This window comes from Chrysemys picta, chromosome 3 (genome assembly GCF_011386835.1).
Source record: "Chrysemys picta bellii isolate R12L10 chromosome 3, ASM1138683v2, whole genome shotgun sequence".
Taxonomy (NCBI): Eukaryota; Metazoa; Chordata; order Testudines; family Emydidae; genus Chrysemys; species Chrysemys picta.
Genome location: NC_088793.1, coordinates 89,871,368 through 89,894,687, shown reverse-complemented (window position 1 = coordinate 89,894,687; position 23,320 = coordinate 89,871,368). Strand labels below are relative to the sequence as shown.

The 23,320-nt window shown below is 39.0% G+C and overlaps 1 protein-coding gene across 4 annotated transcripts in view; it reads right to left on the bottom strand.

The window, feature by feature from the left end:
• The window catches only part of NT5DC1 (5'-nucleotidase domain containing 1), a 243,109-nt gene that overhangs the window by 85,387 nt on the left and 134,402 nt on the right, over positions 1–23,320 (bottom strand). For all 4 annotated transcript variants that reach the window (XR_010599584.1, XR_010599583.1, XM_065588356.1 and 1 more), the window contains exons 7-8: positions 10,090–10,264; positions 3,177–3,274 (exon numbers count right to left, since the gene is read on the bottom strand). Coding sequence is in view for 2 of the 4 variants with exons in the window: in XM_065588356.1 (XP_065444428.1) it covers positions 3,177–3,274; positions 10,090–10,264 (273 nt within the window). In the remaining 2 variants the exon portion in view is untranslated. The remainder of the gene's footprint in view (positions 1–3,176; positions 3,275–10,089; positions 10,265–23,320) is intronic.

The window sequence follows — 23,320 nt, the reverse complement described above, 5'->3', positions numbered from 1 at the left end:
GTGCTTCACCACTCTCCTAGTGAAATAGTGTTTCCTAATATCCAACCTAGACCTCCCCCACTGCAACTTGAGACCATTTCTACTTGTTCTGTCATCTGCCACCACTCAGAACAGCAGAGCTCCATCCTCTTTGGAACCCCCCTTCAGGCAGTTGAAGGCTGCTAACAAATCCCCCCTCACTCTTTTCTGTAGACTAAACAAGCCCAGTTCCCTCAGCCTCTCCTCGTAAGTCATGTGCCCCAGCCCCCTGATAATTTTCATTGCCCTCCGCTGGACTCTTTCCAATTTGTCCACAACCTTTCTGTAGTGGGGGCCCCACACAATACACCAGATGTGGCCTGACCAGTGCCAAATAGAGGGGAATTATCACATCCCTCAATCTGCTGGCAATGCTCCTACTAATACAGTCCAATATGCCATTGGCCTTCTTGGCAACACGGGCACACTGCTGACTCATAGCCAGCTTCTCATCCATTGTAATCCCCAGGTCCTTTTCTGCAGAACTGCTACTTAGAAAAGTCGGTCCCAGCCTGTAGCCATGCATGGGATTCTTCTGTCCTAAGTGCAGGACACTGCACTTGTCCTTCTTGAACCTCATCAGATTTCTTTTGGCCCAATCCTCCAATTTGTCTAGGTCACTCTGGACCCTATCCCTACCCTCCAGTGTATCTACCTCTCCCCCCAGCTTAGTGTCATTTGCAAACTTGCTGAGGGTGCAATCCATTCCATCATCCAGATCATTAATGAAGATGTTGAACAAAAACAGCCCCAGGACGGACCCCGTGGGAACTCTGCTTGATACCGGCTGCCAACTAGATATCGAGCCGTTGATCACTACCCGTTGAGCCCAACAACCTAGCCAGATTTCTATCCACCTTATAGTCCATTCATCCAATCCATACTTTTTTAACTTGCTGGCAAGAATACTGTGGGAGATTGAATCAAAAGCTTTGCTATATCATGTTCACTGCTTTCCCCATATCCACAGAGCCAGTTATCTCATCATAGAAGGCAATCAGGTTGGTCAGGCACGACTTGCCATTAGTGAATCCATTTTGACTGTTCCTGATCACATTCCTCTCCTCAGCCCCATTGAACCAGCAGCTTTGGGCATAGGGTAGACAGGCAGTTATCTAGGTTACCAAATTTTAGGAGGGGCATTGAGATGCCCACGTTTTATTGCAGGAACAAGCCATTGGGCAGAAGCCACCTGAGCTCAAGCAGCCCATCCAAGGAGCACAGGCAGAATGAAAGGGGTTGGTAAGGCCCAACAGACTGCCACTAGAGCTTTTCAGAAAGGTTTCTTTTTCCTGCAGAAAATTTTGACTTTTTAATTAGAAAACCAAAAACGTTATATTTTTGGCCAGAACCTAAATGTTTCCAGGTTTGTTTGGGGTTTTTTTTGAACAAAAGTCAAAATTTTCCACAAAAAGAAATGTATAAATAAGATGCCCACATAATTTTTTTCTACTCATTATTTAGGTGATTAACACTACAGAGTATTTTAAATTATTAACAATTTACTACACCAGAATATGCTTTATTAAAATTTCCAAAGTTGTTTTTAGAAATATTTGTCCCTGTTACAGTATCGTCAATACTCTGATTGATCTTTCTGAAGATGAGGCCATTTTGTTCTTATTTGAGATCAAGTCAAATGGGGGGGGGGGGGGGGGACCCTAGCAAAGCAAAGCAAAGCGAACAAAGGTTGGAGAAAGTGTACCTAGTAACTTCTGTAGTTTGGGCACATTACTCATTTGTTGATTGTCTATTTTCTTTTGTCTCTCCTGTCTTTTTTAGATTGAAATCACTTCAGAACATGAGCCATCTCTTATTCTGTGTTTATATAATGCCTACTGCCATGAGGCCCAGATCCTGACAGGAACCTGTTGGCACTATTATAACAAACAAACACCACCAGCACCAGAGACTCAGGGAATGAAACCCCCATTTGTAGGCATGAGAAGACTGATGATTTTAAAAGCATCTGAACTGAGTTATACTTTATTTTCAATTTTCATCAAGATAAATTAGCAAAAATGCTTTTAAACTTGACAGCTTACCACTTATAAAGTCTTTGCTTATTCATTCATATTTTATATGAGTTCCTTCCTGTGCTATTCTACATCAAATTGTCAAATTGACAGCTTCCTATTTGACCTCATTCTTTTAAAAATATATATATATATATATATTTAAGATTCTATTTATGAAGAAGAGTAATAAAAAGTTATGGCATTAGAAAGTATTTCCTATGTGTTGCCACTCTGCCTTTTAAGAGTTTAAAAGGTAAAATTAATTTGGGTCTGGAGTGACACACTTTTCCAAAATCAGATGTTAAAATACAGTTCTATATGCCCTTATTTTTTTTTTTCTGATTTGCACTGCTTTAGAAGTTGGGCCAATCTGCTATTTTGCCCGTAAGCTTAATTTTCAGAATGTTACAGAATCATGAGGATATTTATGAAAAGCAGTCAAAACTGTTTGACTTGTTGTACATGTCTATTCACATGTGTTGATTAACAAGCCCTTTCTTTTTTGTACACCCCATTCCTTAAATGCTTTGGTCTAATAACCTAATTCACTACATTGCGACAAAGTTTGGGATTGTTTTTATTTTTTAAATGAATGGTATGCCCACTGTCAGTCAATATTGAGCCAAATTATACATATTAGATACTTTCAAACTTTCCCCATAAATCATTTCCTCCAGCCTTGCAAGTGTATTTGTTTGTTTTCTGAATTTCCTCTAATTTGTTTAAATGTTTTTTAATGAATTTTCCCAGAACTGTATGCAGTATTCTGTATATGATCTTGCCTATGCAATGCAGAGAAATGACTCACCATTGTGCTCAATCATGCAATATTTCAGTATATGTAGCCCAAAGTTATATCGACTTCTTTCATTCTGTTTTAAACCAAAAGCTTACTTCATTTTTCATTATATTTTCAAGTTGCTTCCAGCATTACAACTTTTACTTCCTCAGTAACCTTTCCAAGTAGCCTGCCTTGGGAATTGAACTAATCTACCAATCTAGAATCTCTTATCTCTTCCACTTGCTATCTGAATGCTTGATTATGTCAGAGAGTTTTAACCTGCAGATCTACTAGATTGGACCCCCCATTTCTTAGATCTAAGTGTGTAAGAAACAGATGTATACGTGACTGAGTCTTACCAAGGGTTCGGAAAGGTCTTTGGTTTGGCATCTGAGAGAAGAAACCAGGTTTCAATGCATTTGTGATCACAATGTCAAAAAGCCCTGCAAAATCATTCCTGAAATGACAAAACAAAACAAGTCAAACAACTTTGAAACACTTTTAAAAAAAAGGAAATAAAGCCATGTAGATAAGACCGACCGTCAAAACCGTTTTCTATAAAACATTTTTTCATGCCACTTTGCTTAGAGATTTTTATACTATTTCCCCACACCCATTTTCTTCCATTTTTAAGTTAATATATCACCAGTGAAAGCATGTTGGATAGACAGCCTATCAGACTGAAGCCTTCTATTAATTATATTAATTATTATTATTATTAATTTGTATTACCATAGCACCTAGGAGTTCTGGTTCATGACTAGGCTCCACTGCACTAGGCATACTGTGGGGTTTTTAAAGCACCCAGCTGCCTAGTGCATTGATGTCACTAGGTGCTTTTGAAAATTCCAATAGGTGCCTATCTGCATCTTTAAACATCATAGTACATTTTAAAATCTGGCCCTTAGTAGGCACATTTTCCCCTCTCTGATGTGTTTTTCCCCCCAATTAGGACAGTTATAATATTAAATGAAACATTTGCTATTTCTAGCTACTTACCTGTACTTATACCACCTCCATGCAAAACTCACTATTTGTTATTAGCGCTACTGGTCCCATACTTCTGGCTTTTATTATGGATGGATATTTATTTCAAGGTGAAAGTGATGAAAGGAGAATGTAGTCTAATGGTCTTAGTACAAGACTGGGAGGCAGATATTTCTGAGTAATACTCCCAACTCCAAGCATGGCTCCCTCCACAACCTTGAGCAAGTCATTTCACCTCACTCCCTAAATTATATCCAGCTATAAAATGGAGTTAAAAATTCTTCTCTAAAAGTCTCTGAAGGAGGTTATAAAAATATAAATTAGTCTGTAGTAGTACATAAGTGGAAAAATGTTGCTAAACCTAATTAAATCTTAATGCTGGAATATAGTAGCAAATTTTAAAAATGAATATACATGCTATCTATTTTTATTAGAAGTGCTTCTTTGAGGTGATTTTTATTATATTGCATGAATCGGTACCCTCTAGTAAAATTCTTGGATAGCCTTATTTTGGAAGGAGGAAGTAGCAAATACAGCCAGGGTATGATTAGCTGAAATGTTAACAAATATAAAAGCAGAATTAGACAGACTGTATACCAGATGTACAGATCTGAATAAAAATATGCATTACTGACCTTTGACATGTATTATAAGAGGCTTTCCAAAAGTAAATTTGCATTCCAATAGTTATAAGACATATGCTTTAGATTATTAACTATCAGTGGAGTTTATCAGATAAGTGATTGGATTTGATAAATGACTATAGAGAGATGCAATAGAAATATGTAGAGGTTTCTTTTGAAGTTAAAATCTGACACAGTCCTTTCCGCTCTCTGATTTTTGTGTATGTTAATCTTATTAACAAACATGACAGTGTAATGTGTCAGATACATGTGATCAAGTGTAGAAGGCAAAGGAAGGCATCTGGAACAGATTTAGGGAGAACCGCTGTTTTGAATATAACTCAAAGGTTTTTTTTTAAAAAAGAAGAGAACTGAAACTAAAGTTCTGACTAGGTCAGTTTGCTGTCAAAATGACCAAAAGAAAAGTAACAGTGACGATTTCTTCCCATTTTTCTATTTGTTTATACATTTAAACAGAACCTATTAATTAAGTTCTATCAGAAGACTTGAACTACAATGAACACCACAGATATAATAATAATGTATTTGCAATAATAAAACCGGTTTTCAATTAATCTTTAGTTTCCTGTAAAACTGATCTATCCTAATTCAAACATAGTGGTTAAAATCTCAGTTCAACCAGAAGTGTCTTTTATGCTTTTGTTTGCTTCTCTGTTTCCAACCTTAAAAAAAAATCAGCCAAAAACTTGATTATTGCATGTGCAAGATGTAAAACCTCCAGCAGGAAATATGACTACTGTTGAAAATCTTTCATCTCGAGCTTGTGACTGTCTCTATAAAGCATTTTAGCTCTCTTTTTGTGAGTTCAATTCAACATCACATAACACAATGGACACATTTAAATTTTTTCTTCTTTTTTCAAAGATTCTAGTGGATGGAGATATGTTTCCTGTACTTAAAATGGGGAACGCTGGTAGAACTACCTATCTCTTAAAATGAAAGAAACTTCAAGTGAAGTCACTATACTTGATTTGCACATCCAGTCAGATATAGTACTTACTGGTAGATGTCTGAATGACACTTGTACTCACAACTTGATAGGTGCCACTAAAGAGTGAGACTAAGCTGAGGTTGCTCTGAAGATCATGCTCACTGTGTACTATGGCTCTCATATGATACATACTACACACAGTTCTGGATACTTGAATACTAGAAAAATATTGATAAACCAAAGGGAAGTCAGAGAAAAGCAAGAGAAATAAGGGGTTGGGGAGGATCAATTTACAAGAACAGAAGCCAAGAACAAATATGCTTTATATCATAACTAAGGGAGTGACATGGTAACCATTTATATATACTTTGTTTCTACAGTGCAAGCAACAGTGAGGGAACTGAAAAGCCAAAGAGTACAACCAGGAGTTATGCAATTGTCATAGAAATTTCTGTCCGTTCCAGCTGAGGAATAAGGAGAGACGGACACAGCTAATCAAGCAAGGAGCCCCGGGAGGGGCGATCCGTTTATTTCAATTGCAATTGGGTTCGAGCTCATAAGTCAGCAAGAACAAAGAAAACACTTACACCAAAGCATTATATGCAGTTGACTATGATAATCTATCGCTCTATGATTGGCCAAAATTTCCCATCATTACCATACATAATTAGCAAGCTACATGTATCTGCCCCTCTTATGACCCCTTATTGTTCATCTATTTGCCCCCTCCTACTTGCTTATTTTGCAAACTAAGCAGTTAGGTATCTACGGGATGCAGGCACAGAAAGGTCCATTGTCTCCAGGTTTGGAGTTTGGCTACATTTCCTCTTGAAGGAACTTCCTGAGTTAAGACATAGCAATAGCTGTGCTGTATATCTTCCATGTGTACGTGACAAATTTGCCCCCTGGCAGTTAAGCAGAATAATTTTATATCACGATGAACTAGAGCGAGGGAACATTTCAGATGAACATGAGGAAAAAATTCTTAGCAGTAGCATCGAGTAGATTGTGGAACAGGCAGACTCTGAAGGGAAGTGGTGGAAGCCACATTCCCTGACTCATTTAAAATAGGACTGCGCTAAACACAGAAGGCCACAATCCTACATTGGCACAGAAATGGACAAGATGACCTAGTAGGGTTCTTCCATTTCTAATCTCTACCTTTTCAAGAGAGCTGTGCTTAACAAGGGAAATCATCCTTATTGACAATGTAAAGTATGTCTATACTGCATGCGTCTTTCAGTGGCGTGTAGAGTGCATACATGCATAGCCTCTGCTAGCATGAGTATATATAGAATTGTAGCTTGTGATGCATGGTTCAGGCAAATAAAGACATACCTGAAGGGTGAGGGTATGCACACAAGTATATACATTTCACAGCTCTCTACTCGGCCAAGCCATGACTCTCCATCTCCACTGCTACTTTTAGGAGCATAGCATCCTGCTGCTGCAACCTTTCCCATCCCCAGGAAAAGACTCCGGCAGCTCCCAACTGCTGTAGTCTTCCCCTGCTGCAGGGAAAGATTCCAGCAGTGGGGACCTACCAAAGCTTTTCCTTGCTGTCTCCCCCCGGCCACAGCTATATGTGTCAGTGAAAGGCTATGTACAGCAGTGTGGATGTAGCAGGCTTTTCACTGTGCCATGTAGCCATACAGTCTTTAAGATCTCTTGCACACCAGTAGAGAACTACTAGAGCATTACATACCCAATTAAAGGGAGGCCCAGATGTCAATGCATGGATAGGAGTGCTTGCACTGATATAAATGACTACAGAAAGTGCCTGGCGGTAGAGAATCAGTCCCTGGGTATACTACTCATTTGAGTATTACTTTTTATTCGTTTTTGAGGGGTGGCAGGAGGAAACAGATTCCACCTTAGTGGCAGCAGGTGCAAGTCTCATCCAAAATAGTAGAGTTGTAGCTGCTGCTGCCAGGATTCTGTTTAGTCCTGGGAGCACTGGGAATGGTTTGGCAGGAGTTGTGCTGTTGTTGGGACGCAGCTGTGTCTTACACTTTTATATCAGTTGTCCTTTTCCTGCTGCAATTTCTACCCAATTTCTATATGTAATACACCCACTGAGAGCCAGAATAGCTACAATATGCTGCCGCCTAAAACTGTTTTATTAATGAAGTTACACTCAGTGTGTAACCTACACCCTTATTAACTTCATGGATTTTTCATAGATTCATAGATTCATAGACTTTAAGGTCAGAAGGGACCATTATGATCATCTGGTCTGACCCCCTGCACGCTGCAGGCCATAAAACCGTCCCCGCCCCTTCCCTGGACTCTGCTGCTGAAGTCCCCAATCCTGTTATTAGTGACCTCAATCGGCAGAGACCCTCCTGCTAGAGATCCCTGCCCCATGCTTCGGAGGAAGGCGAAAAACCTCCAGCGGCTCAGCCAATCTGCCCTGGAGGAAAATTCCTTCCCGACCCCAAATATGGCGATCAGTAAGACCCCGAGCATATAGGCAAGAGTCTCCATCCTAACCCCTTTTAGCCATTATGCTATTTACCTACCATTGCTTGGTTTTCCTTGACAACTATGTTTTACCATTAAACCATTCCCTCCATAAACTTATCTAACTTAATCTTAAAGCCAGACAAATCCCTCGCCCCCACCGTTTCCCTCGGAAGGCCGTTCCAATATTTCACCCCTCTAACGGTCAGAAACCTTCGTCTAATTTCAAGCCTGAACTTCCCCACGGCCAGTTTATATCCATTCGTTCTCGTATCCACGTTAGTACTAAGCTGGAATAATTCATCTCCCTCCCTTGTATTAATCCCTCTAATATATTTAAAGATAGCAATCATATCCCCCCTCAGCCTTCGCTTTGTCAGACTAAACAACCCAAGCTCCTCTAGTCTCCTTTCATACGACAGGTTTTCCATTCCTCTGATCATCCTAGTGGCCCTTCTCTGCACCCGTTCCAGTTTAAGTTCATCTTTTTTAAACATGGGAGACCAGAACTGCACACAGTACTCCAAATGAGGTCTCACCAGCGCCTTGTACAACGGAAGCAGGACCTTTGTCCCAGAGATTTCAGTGGGAGTTAAGCCCACTAACTTTGGGTTGCTTTTGGCTTATCCAGCCAATTCTCAATATTATGAGCTTGAAAAATCTGTGGATACAAATAGGTGCCATCATTGGCAGCTGTATATCTCAAATTAATTGCAGTGAACCATCTCTGTGTGAAATTATCTATTCTGCCTAAGTACTGTAAATATATGTTTTCTGTGCACAATTATCTTTTTGGCAATCATGCATTAAGAGCAATGATAAGTTATTTATAGGCTCTTCTCTGAAGGTTACTGTATAATATCTGAGTAGCTCACATACATTCATCGGACAGTGGATTGAGAGTTGGGAGACCTGGGACAAGAGTAGAGCAATCTGGTCCTCTAGATATATCATGATATGGGTTCCCCTGTGGCCTCATCCCCGTGCTATGGCCCTGTACTCCACATGGAATGATGATGACAAAGGATCCTACACACTCCCAGAGAGGCAGGGGAGTGGCAAGAGGTCCCTTCTTACCAAAGTGGCAACAAGGGAACTTCTCCCCTCAGGAGCAACAGGGGCCCTTCCCAGAAAGACAGAGATGGCAGCAGGGAGTGGCCTTACTACATGCCTCAACAATTGGGAAATATTTGCTTGGGAGCGTGGGCTGGCGAGGGCTGGCCACTGCAATCTATTTCTCTTGCCATATACAGAATCCTCTGCTGAGGTGGTGTTGGTAGGGCCTACAAGAGCAGTGGGCCTCAGAATTAACACCCTATTGAGATGCATGGGGTCATTCACACTTCTCAGAACTATATTTCTAGACTCAAGCAGACATCACTGCACCTGTTAATCCCTGATCACACTTTCAAGCTTTTCTTCACAACCTAGAAACTTACTTTTTATTTAAAAAATGGAAGTCTTGATTCTGTTACAATCGCAAGATATCAGCAGATGGGGGCCCTTGGCATAGTACTATAGGCCTATGCACACATCTGGCCCCATTTGTATGTGCCAACGACCTGCTGTGTAACCTTGGGCAAGTTGCTTCACATCTCTGCATCTCAGTTTCTCCTCCCTTCTAAGAGTATAAGAACGGCCGTACTGGGTCAGACCAAAGGTCCATCCAGCCCAGTATCCTGTCTACCGATGCCAGGTGCCCCAGAGGGAGTGAACCTAACAGGTAATGATCAAGTGATCTCTCTCCTGCCGTCCATCTCCACCCTCTGACAAACAGCAGCTAGGGACACCATTCCTTACCCATGCTGGCTAATAGCCATTCATGTAAGAGCTTCAGGGCAGGAATTGCCTCTCATCATATGTTTGTACAGTGCCTACCATAACAGGGCCCCTATCCAGATTTGGGCATCTGGGGCCATTCATAATACAATTAATAAAGAAATAAGGGCCAGTGCCTTAACCACAAGGTCTCTCTTTTGAAAAACTGGTTATTCAATGTGAAATACTACTTATAAAAATGTATAGCTTTTAGGACAGCCCATAACTACTGAGCTCCCAGTTCTGAGATAATGTGAAACACTAACTAGAAACAGATCCAGACCAAAACCCCAGATCCAAATACCTCCTTGCATCTGAGAAAGTTCAAACCTCTGTCCTTACTGCTCAGGGCCATCTCTAATTCTAATCATGGTTACTGCTCTCTGGGAGGTCTAATCGGAAATGAACTGAGATCAACAGTACACTTACCCAAGGATGTGTTCACACAGGAGTCTGCAATAGTCACTGTGAGAGCTGGTAATTAATAGCAGGACCTTCCCAGCATTTTTCAGTTGCCTCAGCCACTTTTTTACAGACTCAGGGCAACTTTGTAAATATTTGGCTGGATCATTTTTCACTTCTGGGAAATATGTCCCACAGTTTTCTGAAAAAATAAAAACATAATTATCTTCTACCAGCCAATCATATTTGCAAACTATACTATAAACACAGCAATTTTCCCTTCACTCCATAAGCAAAAGTAAATAAATAAAAAGATAAAAGATAATAAAATAAAATGTAAAAGACTGATATTAAAAAAGCAGAGAAATCTTAAAAGTTGTACAGAGCTATAATTCTTGATTTACATAAAAAAAGGAAAAGAAAACAATGTGACATGTAATAGCAAAAAAATGTATGTAATTATCTCTCTCCGGTATAAACTTCACAGCTATTGCCTTTCTTATGTTTTGTTTTCCCACATATTTTACATCATGAATTATTGTCCTGAAAAGCACTGTAGGGTTTTGTGTCTGATATATCACTTTATTGATTTTCAGTTTTTGGATATTCAATTTGAGGTTACTTAAATAGACCTGGTCTCCAGAAAGTGCTGAGCACCTGCCTCCTGACAATCAGAGATCTTAAGATATCTCAGTTTGGAGACCAAAACATGGAGGCACCCAAAATCTACAGTTACTTTTAAAACTTGCGGTCAGCACCAACTGATCTGTATCAGCATTCCTATATCAATGACATTCTTTCTCAGATCCGTTTTTTTAATGCATGTCATCATTTTATCTGATAAAAGTTGATGTAATAATAATTAGGGCTGTCAAATGATTAAAACAATTAATTGCGATTAATCACAGTTTTAATCACACTGTTAAACAATAATAGAATGCCATTTATTTAAATATTTTGGATGTTTTTCTACATATTCAAATATATTAATTTCAATTACAACATGGAATGCAAAGCATACAGTGCTCACTTTATATTACTATTTTTGATTACAAATATTTGCAATGTAAAAAGAAACAAATCCCACCTAGTATTTTTCAATTCACCACATACAAGTACTGTAGTGCAATCTCTTTATCGTGGAAGTGCAACTTACAAATGTAGAATTATTTTTTTTATATAACTGCACTCAAAAACAAAACAATGTAAAACTTTAGAGCCTATAGGACCACTCAGTCCTATTTTCTGTTCAGCGAACCACTAAGACGAACAAGTTTATTTACATTTACGGGAGATACTGCTGCCCAATTCTCGTTTACGTCACTTGAAAGTGAGAACAGGCGTTCGCATGGCACTTCTGTAGCCAGCGTTGCAGGGTATTTACGTGCCATATATGCTAAACATCTGCATGCCCTTTCATGCTTCAGCCACCATTCCAGAGGACATGCTTCCTTTGGGGAGAATTGTATACTATTTCTTTTATCTTTTCTACATTGCAAAATATTTGTAATAAAAATAATAAAAAGTGAGCACTGTGCACTTTATATTCTGTATTGTAACTGAAATCAATATATTTGAAAATGTAGATAAATATCCAAAAATATTTATAACAAATTTCAGTTGGTATTCTATTATTACCAGTGTGATTAAAACAGTGATTAATAGTGATTATTTTTTAATAGTGTCAATTTGTTTTGAGTTAATTGTTTGAGTTAACTGTGATTGACAGCCCTAATAATATTTAATGATAATAATAATTCCACTATGCTCTCATGTAGCACTTTTTCAGATCAGAAAATCTCAAAGATTTTTACAAAGTGAGGCCAGTATTATTATTCTCATTTTACAAATGGGGAAACTGAGACACTGGGAGATGACGTGACATGCCCAAGGTCACCCAGCAGGCCAATGGCAAAATTAGGAACAGAACCCAGGTCCCCTGAGTCCAGTCTAGTGAGAGCTACTCAGCTGATGTACTGCACACTGATTGTAGGCGTAAAACAAACAAATCCAACCTCTGCTCTCAGTAGAGCTATGAATGCCCATTTTATGGGTGCAATGGAAAGAGAATTTGGCCTTTAGAGGCAAACATATTCTTCTGAATGTATGCCTCTAAAAGCATATTGGACTCTGAAGAATAACACTAATCAGTTATTAAGAATTAGCCCATTCATTAATGTGTCTGACTGAGAAAGATTTCTCTTGGTTTATGTCAATTGACCATTATCATTAAACTATTTTATTCTTTACTACAGTTTCCTAAAACAATATATTGTCTATACGCTCATGCACTGCAGACACAAGTTATTACCAAAAAAACCCAAAGCTAGTTTTCTAAGAGAGAAATGTTTACTAAAAGAGGCATGAATGAGACAAAGTTTAACACACAGTTTGTATGCCTCATGGAATCATCATCAATACAAGAATATTTTTTGTCCATCATTTTGTTCTATATGGAACTATCTGTAGTCAACTTCACTGAATAATATAATAAATCCCAGACAGTATTTAGACTTGTGGTATGTGAGTAATGCTATTTTTTCATTTAAAAAAAAAAGAAAAAAAAAAAGATTTAAACCACTTGAAATTGAGCTTTTAACGAGAGAGGAAACATGTACACTTAAAACGGTAGTCTCAAAGAAAGATAAAATATTAAATATAGCACTGTTTCATAACTGCTACGTACTCAAACCTTCTAAGAACTTTTTTTCTTTTTAAAGCAACAGATTCAGATTAGGTTTAGCTGGCACAGCAACACGAGAAGAGACAGAATGACTTAATTCAGTAGCATGATATGGAGAGCTTTTCATTCCAAAAGTGGATCATTACTACCTAGGAAAACCTCTTAGAGAAAAGTTTCAAGTCATAACTAGGTTACCATTCCAATTCTCCATGGAATCTGGGTCAGAAAGCGCAGTGGGCTTTGCCATGGGTATACAAGTACGTTCCAGCAGTCTGTATTATGTATTGTTTTAAGAACTAGCCAAGACCACCATTTTTCGATGAAACAAAAATTTACCAAGGAACGTTTCTTTTCTTTAGTGCGGATGCTGTTGGGGACAAGAAACTTGAGGTTTCTGTTGCAGAAGATGAAGTAATTTTTTTGGACTTTCATTAGTAATGTGTACTGTGCTCTATATGACAGCTCAGCCACCCTCCATCCCTTTCATTTTTATTTAGAAAGCATCATTATGCAAGAACTGATGGGGACCCAAGAGAAATGCTTGTATGACATTCTGCCCCGTACTGGCTCAGTCTATTGAGAGAGAGACAGGGCACGTGTCCTATATGAACAGTAGTTTATTACCTTCTCACCCTAAGGTAAATAGGCCTGTTTTATCACATGTTGTTGGCACATATTTTCTTTGTCCCTTACCAAATCCTTTTTTGTCTTCTGAGGACAATTCTGTGATGTATAGTTAATCTGTGGGTTTGCTATTAGGCGGCTAGTGAGAAAAAGAAGTTCCTTGCTTCTATGTCAGAAATATATTCTGATGAAAAAGAGAGACTGAGAGTGTTTATACATGACACTCTTTTCCACCGTACGCTAATAAGTAGTTACTGCATGATAAATCCTTTATAAACTGCTATGTAGTCTGATGTCTATCTCTGAAATTAAAAGTTTAATCAACATTCGATTCAGCTGTGACCCAAGAACTTCTTAATGCTAACTGGCAAGGAGGTACAGAGGGGTATCTCCTCATTAAAAATCTATACACTTGGACTGAGGTTGAGATGGAAATAGGAGACAGATTTGTTGAAAATTTCTGGGTAAGGATAAAAGGGGTAAAAAAACAAGGGGGATGTCATGGTAGGGGTCTACTACAGACCACCTAACCGGGAAGAAGAGGTGGATGAGGCTTTTATAAAAACAACTAACAAAATCATCCAAAGCACTGGACTTGGTGGTGACAGGAGACTTCAGCTACTCCGATATCTGTTGGGAAAATAACACAGCAAAGCCCAGATTATCCAACGAGTTCTTGGAATGTATTGGAGACAATTTTTTATTTCAGAAGGTGGAGAAAGCTACTAGGGGAGAGGGTATTCTAGATTTGATTTGACAAATAGGTAGGAACTGGTTGAGAATTTGAAGGTGGAAAGCAGCTTGGGTGACAGTGATCATGAAATGGTAGAGTTCATGATTCTAAGGAATGGTAGGAGGGAGAACAGCAAAATAAAGTCAATGGATTTCAAGAAGGCAGACTTTAGCAAACTCAGGGAGTTAGTAGGTAAGGAAGTTGAAGGGGAAAAACAATTGAAGACAGTTGGCAGTTGTTCAAAGAGACATTATTAATGGCACAAGAGCAAACTATCCCATTGCATAGGAAAGATAGGAAGCATGGAAAAAGACCACCCTGGCTTACCCAGGAGATCTTCAATGATCTAAAAATAAAAAAAAGAGTTCTACAAAAAGTGGAAACTAGGTCAAATTACAAAGGATGAATATAAACAAATAACACAAGTATGTAGGGACAAAATTAGAAAGGCCAAGGCACAAAACGAGATCAAACTATCTAGAGACATAAAGAGTAACAAAAAAACATTCTACAAACACATTAGAAGCAAGAGGAAGACCAAGGACAGGGTAGGCCCATTACTCAATGGGGGGGGGGAGGAATAATAACAGAAAATGTGGAAATGGCAGAGGTGCTTAATGACTTCTTTGTTTTGGTTTTCACCAAGAAGGTTGGTGGTGATTGGATGTCTAACATAGTGAATGTCAGTGAAAATGAGGTAGGATCAGAGGCTAAAGTAGGAAAAGAACAAGTTAAAAATTACTTAGACAAGTTATATGTCTTCAAGTAACCAGGGCCTGATGAAATGCATCCTAGAATATTCAAGGAGCTGACTGAGGAGATATCTAAGCCCTTAGTGATCTTTGAAAAGTCATGGAAGACGGGAGAGATTACAGAACACTGGAAAAGGGAAAATATAGTTCCAATTATAAAAAGGGAAATAAGGACAACTCGGGGAATTATAGACCAGTCAGCTTAATTTCTGTACCCAGAAATGTAATGGAGCAAATAATTAAGCAATCAATTTGCAAACATCTAGAAGATAATAAGGTGATAAGCAACAGCCAGCATGGATTTGTCAAGAAAAAATTGTATCAAACCAACCTGATAGCTTTCTTTGACAGTGTAACACGCCTTGTGGATAGGGAGAAAGCAGTAGACATGGTATATCTTGACTTTAGTAAAGTTTTTGATACAGTCTCGCATGACCTTCTCATAAACAAACTTGGGAAATGCAGCCTAGATGGAGCTACTATAAGGTGGGTGCAAAAATGGTTGGAAAACCGTTCCCAGAGAGTAGTTATCAGTGGTTAACAGTCATGCTGGAAGGGCATGAGTGGGGTCCCACAGGGACTGGTTCTCAGTCTGGTTCTGTTCAATATCTTCGTCAATGATTTAGATAATGGTATAGAGAGTACACTTATAAAGTTTGTGGATGATATCAAGTTGGGAGGGATTGCAAGTGCTTAGGAGAATAGGATTAAAATTCAGAATGATCTGGACAAACTGGAGAAATTGTCTGAAGTAAATAGGATGAAATTCAATAAGGATAAATGCAATATACTCCATTTACAAAGGAACAATCAGTTGCACACATACAAAATGGGAAATGACTGCCTAAGAAGGAGTACTGCAGAAAGGGATCTGGGGATCATAGTGGATCATAAGCTAAATATGAGTCAACAGTGTAACACTGTTGCAAAAAAACCCACAAACCATCATTCTGGGATGTATTGGCAGTAGCGTCGTAAGCAAGACATGAGAAGTAATTTTTCCGCTCTACTCTGCACTGATTAGGCCTCAACTGGAGTATTGTGTCCAGTTCTGGGCACCACATTTCAGGAAAGATGTGGCCAAATTGGAGAGAGTACAGAGAAGAGCGACAAAAATGATTAAAGGTCTAGAAAACATGACCTATGAGGGAAGATATAAAAAATTGTTTTTTTTTTAGTTTGGAAAAGAGAAGACTGAGAGGGGACATGATAACAGTTTTCAAGTACGTAAAAGGTTGTTACAAGGAGGAGGGAGAAAAATTGTTTTTCTTAACCTCTGAGGATATTACAAGAAGCAATGGGCTTAAATTGCAAGGGAGATTTAGGTTGGACATTAGGAAAAAATTCCTAACTGTCAGGATGGTTAAGAACTGGAATAAATTGCCTAGGGAGCTTGTGGAATCTTTATCATTGGAAATTTTTAAGAGCAGGTTAGACAAACACCTGTCAGGGATGATCTAGGTAATACTTAGTCCTGCTTTGAGTGCAGGGGACTGGACTAGATAACCTCTTGAGGTCCCTTCCAGTTCTATGATTCTGACTCGGTATCAAGTTGCGGAGGTGAAAACCAGGTTTCCTGTTAGAAAGGAGATGTTTATTCACCTCTTTCTATGTTGTGATGTAAATTAAGCACTGTAAGCAAACACCACGGATGCCCATTTACATACAAAGTCAGATGTTAATAAAGAGACGTGAAATCAGCAGGAAGAGAGCACACAGGAAAAAAACAAGCCTTGGGAGATTAGCCTGTCTATGAGCAAAGACAATAAACTTTGGGGTTATTTTTAGCAGGCAAAGAAGACATCCTGCACCTAGGAAGTAAATGGACAATGCATTTGCATTCATGAAAATGGAATTTGAGCCAACCTTGGTTGAAAACTCTGACAAGGACTTTGGGTGGGTGACTTCTTTAAGCAGGAGGTTAACCTGCTAATTTAGTCTCTAGACAGCATGTTATGATTTTATTTTATATGTAACAAGGATAGAGAAGAAAACAACAAAGTTTTTATATATCCAGCAAAGGAAAGGAGAACATAAAACAACATATTGGCACTGCATATGGGAGTCATACCATGCTTTTGGCAAACAGTACAAATATGACACATAGGGACTGTTCCTGAGAGATCACCATCCAATAAACCTCATTGATATCAGTGCATCTCTTGGGATCAGGCACACAATCATTTAGGAGTCAAAGTTTCAAAAATCTCTCATGATTGATCCCTAAATCTGTGCCCGGTCAAAAATAAATGTTAGCGTCTTCTAAGGAAACAAAGCTCAAAAACAAAAAAAGGTACTACTTCAAAATGGGTGACCTGTGGCTGCAAGTAGATCTGCAAATGATGGCTCATCACCTGTATATTTCCTAGAAAATAAATAGATTATTTTGTATTTTATTATATCCCTCCTAAATTTTTTTCCCGTCCAACATATGTCAATGTCAGAGGGGAACGGGGGTGGGGACAACAACAACAAAAGATGTGTCCCAACTTTTCACCCCATATGTCTATTTATAGCTTTCACATGTCTGTAGATATGCCAAAACCTCCGCTGACAATCCCTGGCTCTTTAACAGAACAAAAACTTTCACAAAAAATGTCAAAAACTTTTTTTTATATAATACAAAATGGAACCAAGTAAGAAGTATCAGAATCAATCAAGTCTGCATCTCTCCATCTTGTGATGGTTGGAGAAAGCATAACCCAACAAAGACACAAGTGTTTTGCGAAAGCCTCTATTAAATGTGTGTTTCCATGGAACAAAGGCAGATTTTCAATTTCCACTCTAAACAAGTTTATCTAACTTCCTGAAATATAGCCTATGCTCACAAACAGGCAGTCAGTCTCTCAATATTTTTTTCCAACAGCATTTTTAAAAGAACAAGAAGATAGAAATATAACTAAATAAAAGGGCTGTTGTTTAGCACAGTAGAATATTAATACATTGTCAGGATATTTGCAAGTACAGACATTTCTTATCTGTATTGATTCACATTGTGTTTCCAAAGTTATATAAAGTACTCCTTCTACACATTCAAATCTCTCCTTCAGATCTAGGTTCTTTTGGGTTTTTTTGCCTAACCTTTCACTGACAATTAAGGCTGTGATTCAGGGCTTGTCTTCACTACCCGCCTGGATCGGCAGGTAGAAATCGATCTCTTGGGGATCTAATTATCGCGTCTCGTCGGGATGCGACAATTGATCCCCAAATTGACGCGCATACTCCACCAGCCCAGGTAGGTGTAAGCGCCATCGACGGGGGAGCCGCGGTGGTCGATTTGCCACCGTCCTCACAGCGGGGTAAGTCGGCTCGGATATGTCGAATTCAGCTACGACGTATATCTTAAATCGACTCCCCCCCCGCCCAGTGTAGACCTAGCTTTAGTAATAGAAGTAACGGATTCCGAGACTTCCAAAGACCTCAGTGACTTCAGCCAGCCCCGGCTGGGAGCTGTAGGGTCCCCTGCCAGCAGGCGGACCTCCCACAGCTCCCAGCCGCTTTGGGTAGCAGGGGGACCCCCGCAGCTCCCTTGCCACCCCGCAGCTCCTGTCATCCCCAACACTTGCTGCTGCTGCAAGCAGCAGGGGGGACCCCCCGGAGTTTCCAGCTGCTGCAGATGGCAGCAGGAACCCCCACAGCTTTCTGCCTCTGTGGGTGGCACGGGAACCCCTGCAGCTCTCCCCTTCCGTGGGCAACAGGAGGGACCCCCAGAGCTCCCGGCCTCCATCGCAGCAAAGGGAACCTCCAGAGTTTGGAGCTGCCAGCAGATGGGGACCCTGGAGCTCCCAGCCCACCCGCAGGCTCCTCATTTTATCGTAGATATTTTTAGTAAAAGTCAGGGACAGGTCACAGGCTTCTGTGATTTTTTCATTATTGCCCGTGACCAGTCCATGACTTTTACTAAAAATATCCGTGACAAAATCTTAGCCTTACTGATGATCAATTAAGATTCTGTTTATATCTTTATGCCTCATCTTTTAATTATTTGTGTTACAACTCAGATAATAGACTCCTTAAGGCAGAGACCTTTCTAAAGGGTATATATTTTTATGAAGCACCATGCACTCCTATATTACTATATAATCAATAATAAGTGTTCCTGAAACCTTTACATATGCTAACCTCCCATTAAAGTTAAAGGGAAATGTGTATGCACCGTGACTGTAGCTTTGTCAATTTTTCCCAAACACAGTAATGCAAACATAGTCCTAAGTCTATTCTCCATCTCCTACGAGCATGACATCAAATGCTCAGTTTATTCTGCAAGTGCAGATACCCAGTTCAATGTGCTAATACTGCACAGTACTTCTGTTGGGAAGGAGGGAGAAAAAACTGTCATTTCCCTTGGAGTTCTTGGTTATGCCACTTCCCTCTCAAGGCCTAATCAAAAGCCCACAGAAATGAATGGGAAAAAAACTCCTAGTGATTTCAATGGGCTTTGGATCAGGCCTGTAGAGCCACTATACTGGTCTCCCAGCTATGTCTGGATCTTCAATGCATGTGTGCAAGGTTTTTAAGATTTATTTTTGGCAGGATGTCTGTCAGTCCAGAGTTCAGAATCAATATGTTTCAATGCTGTTAATGGTTCATAAAGGTTAGCTACTTGATTGAATTATAAGGAATGTACCAACCATTTGTATGGTTTGACTGTGAAGAAATACATTCTAGAACTCAACCAAATACTACAAGCTATGAGCTGCCAATTTATAGCTTGTATCAGGTGGCTTTTGAGATGGTAATCATTTCTTGCAATTAAACGTAGTATTTAGGAATGTGATTTAAACCCCCTTTCAATTCATAAAACATACAATTTAGCTATCAATATCTTTTTTAAACTGTAAAGCAACTAAGATCTTATGCAATTTATCTAATTTTTACCTACAAAGAGATTTGCAGATGCTATTTGTATATTTGAGAAAAAAAGACAGAGTTTAAATAAAAGTCTTCATATAATAATGAATAATAACAATACCCATCTGTAAATCTCAAAGAACTTTTGTATTCGGATTGAAAAAGAAAGAGACCTCTTTGCTAATCACCTAAAGGTCACCTCATCTCTCTGTGGCAGATCAGTCTCTCTTGTATGAACTGCTAGAATGAACTTGCAGCAGAAACAGATGACATATTTCTGCCCCAAAGAGTTTACAATCTATTTTGAGATATGACACCACAAATGAAAGGAAGAGAGGGAGAAAGAAGATAGGAAAGGGAAGTGGCAAGGACTGTCATAATAAGATCAGTTTATTATGTACAAGTCTTACTGGTATTTCTCATTTTCTTATTTTAAGCTAGAATGGGTGTTGCAGAAAGAACAGAAGAAGGCAATTGGGAAGGATGGAACTGTCAGCATAATGACAGATGAGGGAGAAAGCAGGGATGGGTAGGCAGAGGAAAATGTGATTATATGTTGGAAACCTGGGTTAGGACAGATATCACTAATGAGAGAGAAGGGGATTGATAATGATGGCAGACTAGGAGAAAAGGTTGTGAAAGTAGAAAGATGGGAAGCGAGGAACAGGTAGAAGTCATGTCCTCAGAATACAGGATTCACAGATTATTAGGCCAGAAGGGACCACTGTGATCATCTAGTCTGACCTCCTGTATAACACAGGTCATAAAGCTTCCCTACATTAATTCCTGTTTGAAATAGAGCATATCATAAAAACAACCAGCAGCATCCAATCTTGATTTAAAAAATATCTAGGTTTGGATAATCCACCATAACTCTTGATAAATTGTTCCAATGGTTAACTATCCTCACTGTTAAAAAATGTGCACTTTATTTTTAGTCGGAATTTAACTAGCTTCAACTTCCAGCCATAGGACCATGTTATACCTTTGTCTACTAGACCTGAAGAGCCCTCTATTATAAAATTTCTGTTCCCAATGAAGGTACTTCTAGACAGATCAAGTCACCTATTTAGCTTAACAAAAAGAAGATTAAGCGATTGAGCTCCTTGAGTCTAGCACAATAAGGTATGTTTTCCATTTCTTTAATCATTCTCATGGCTCTTCTTTTTGATTTTTTCCAATTTATTAATATCCTTCTTGAATTGTGGCATTCAGAAATCGACAAAGTATTCCATGAGCAATAGCACCAAATACAGAAGTAATATAACTTCTTGATATTTCTGTTTATATATCCAACGATTGCATTAGCCCTTTTGGCCAAATTGCTCCTGAGGCTACAAACAGCTCTAGAATTAAATAGCAGTTCACTGCAGGATCAGATGACATCAGTACTCTGGGATCTTCACTGATTACCCTTAGGAGAGCTTGTCAGAAAAAAATTAAATTCGGTGACCAAAAAATAGGACAAAATTGTTGCAAAAATCTCATTCCATTTATTGTTAGCTCAGTAGGTTTCTGGGTAGAATTCAAGCCCTAAATAGTTTAAAACTGGGTTACATAAGTGGGTGTCTCTCCCCGCAGGCCATATTGCTATGGTTACAATGGGTAGAAGCAATAGAGCTGGAGCATCCTTGGCAGAAGAGAGAGAACTGTTGGTTGGTCATGCTCCATGAGGAGTCCTCAAGCTCTAGAATTTGCCTCCCATCTTGGCACATCACGGTCCATATTTGTTGACTTTCTTGATTCTCAGGGTGGGACAAGTTGTTTTATTATTATGATACCCACTGTGGATGGGTTTGTATTTATTTTATTACCATGTCTTCTGGGGCAAATGTGTTAATTGATTGTTGGATAAAGATCAGCATTCTATTAAGTATTAATTGTGAAAATTATATAAGGATGTTCAGTGCATAACATGGGTGTTAGTTTGCCGACAAATCTAAATAAACCACTAAAAAACTAATCTTTCCCCCACCATGAAGAAATATGTCTGTTTACTGTATGTTATTCCCTTTCTAAACAGAGGTGGGTACAAACCAAAACTCTGATCTGAAATCCCGTTTCTGCAGCTCTAACTCCAGACAGTGCTTCAAAGCACTCACTACGATAAGAATGTAGTTATATTTTTTCTAAATATTTTTATTGGAAGAAAAAAGTGACATATTCCTCGGAGTATATACAGAAAACATATAATTTTTCTAATGAGGTGAACATTTTGGTCTCATTCTCAAGGACCTTCATTTTAACAATGGCAACATTTGTTCAGCACAGCCCTTGGGTATTGCAATTACAAACTTTCTTAAGATACATGCATGATGTTCTCTATGAAATTTCAAGTTTTGCAGCTGTTACCTAAATTTGTTGAATATATGCCATGTGTACACTTGGATAATGAAAGGAGTAGGAGAAGGAAACTACAATCTATGAGAGCCATAATAATGTTTTGAAAAATATTTATCACAAAGGGAACATATAAAAGAAAGAGGCATTTGTAAGTTCTTCATAAAAATGAAACTAAAAAGGAACACTACTAAATATATGAAACATCCAGAAGAGTTCAACAATAAAGGGGAATTTGCAATAGATTGCTCACTTCCTGACTTTACAATGAGTCTAAATGTTCAAAATATTTAGAGTATCAGCTTCACACACTTTTTCTGATAAAAAACCTTTCATAATTTGCCAAATGCTTGGTTTAATCAGAGTTTAAGCTGGGATGGTACTTGCTGGCAGTTTCCCTGGGCCTTGCCATTCTTCCCCATCAGAGAAAATTTCTACCAATACAGCCGCTACACCAGCTTTGATATTACTCAGCATGGGTAAAACATGCCACACATTTTAATTAGGTTTAGCTATTTGGCTCTATGGACAAGCAGTAATTCAGGGGAGACAAAATTGTTAAAACACAACTTTAAAATACACTAAAATCCATCAATGTTAGTGTCAAATTAAGAAGTTCTGCAGGATGCTTTGTACCTGCCACATGGAAGGGGAAGAAAGTGGGTGAGTTGAGGAGACAGAGGGTGGAGGGGAAGTGATATGAATTTTCAATTGTTGCAAAAAGAAAAACTATTTGCCTTTTCAAATGCTAGCACAGCAGCTTAAGAAAAATCGAGGAAAAATCATGGAACAGGTCCTCAAGGAATCTATTTTGAAGCACTTGAGGAGAGGAAGATGATCAGGAACAGTCAACATGGATTCACCAGGGACAAGTCATGCCTGACTATTCTGCTTGCCTTCTATGACGAGATAACTGGCTCTGTGGATATAGGGAAAGGGGTGGACATGATATGTCTTGACTTTAGCAACGTTTTTGATACAGCCTCCCACAGTATTCTTTCTAGCAAGTTAAAAAGGTATGGATTGGATGAATGGACTATAAGGTGGACAGAAAGCTGGCTAAATAGTCGGGCTCAACGGATAGTGATCAACAGCTTGATGTCTAGTTGGCAGCCGGTATCAAGCAGAGTGCCCATGGGGTTGGTCCTGGGGCTAGTTTTGTTCAACATCTTCAACAACATTAATTATCTAGATGATAGGATGGATTGCACCGTCAGCAAGTTCACAAATGACACTAAGCTGAGGGGAGAGGTAGATAGGCTGGAGGGTAGGGAT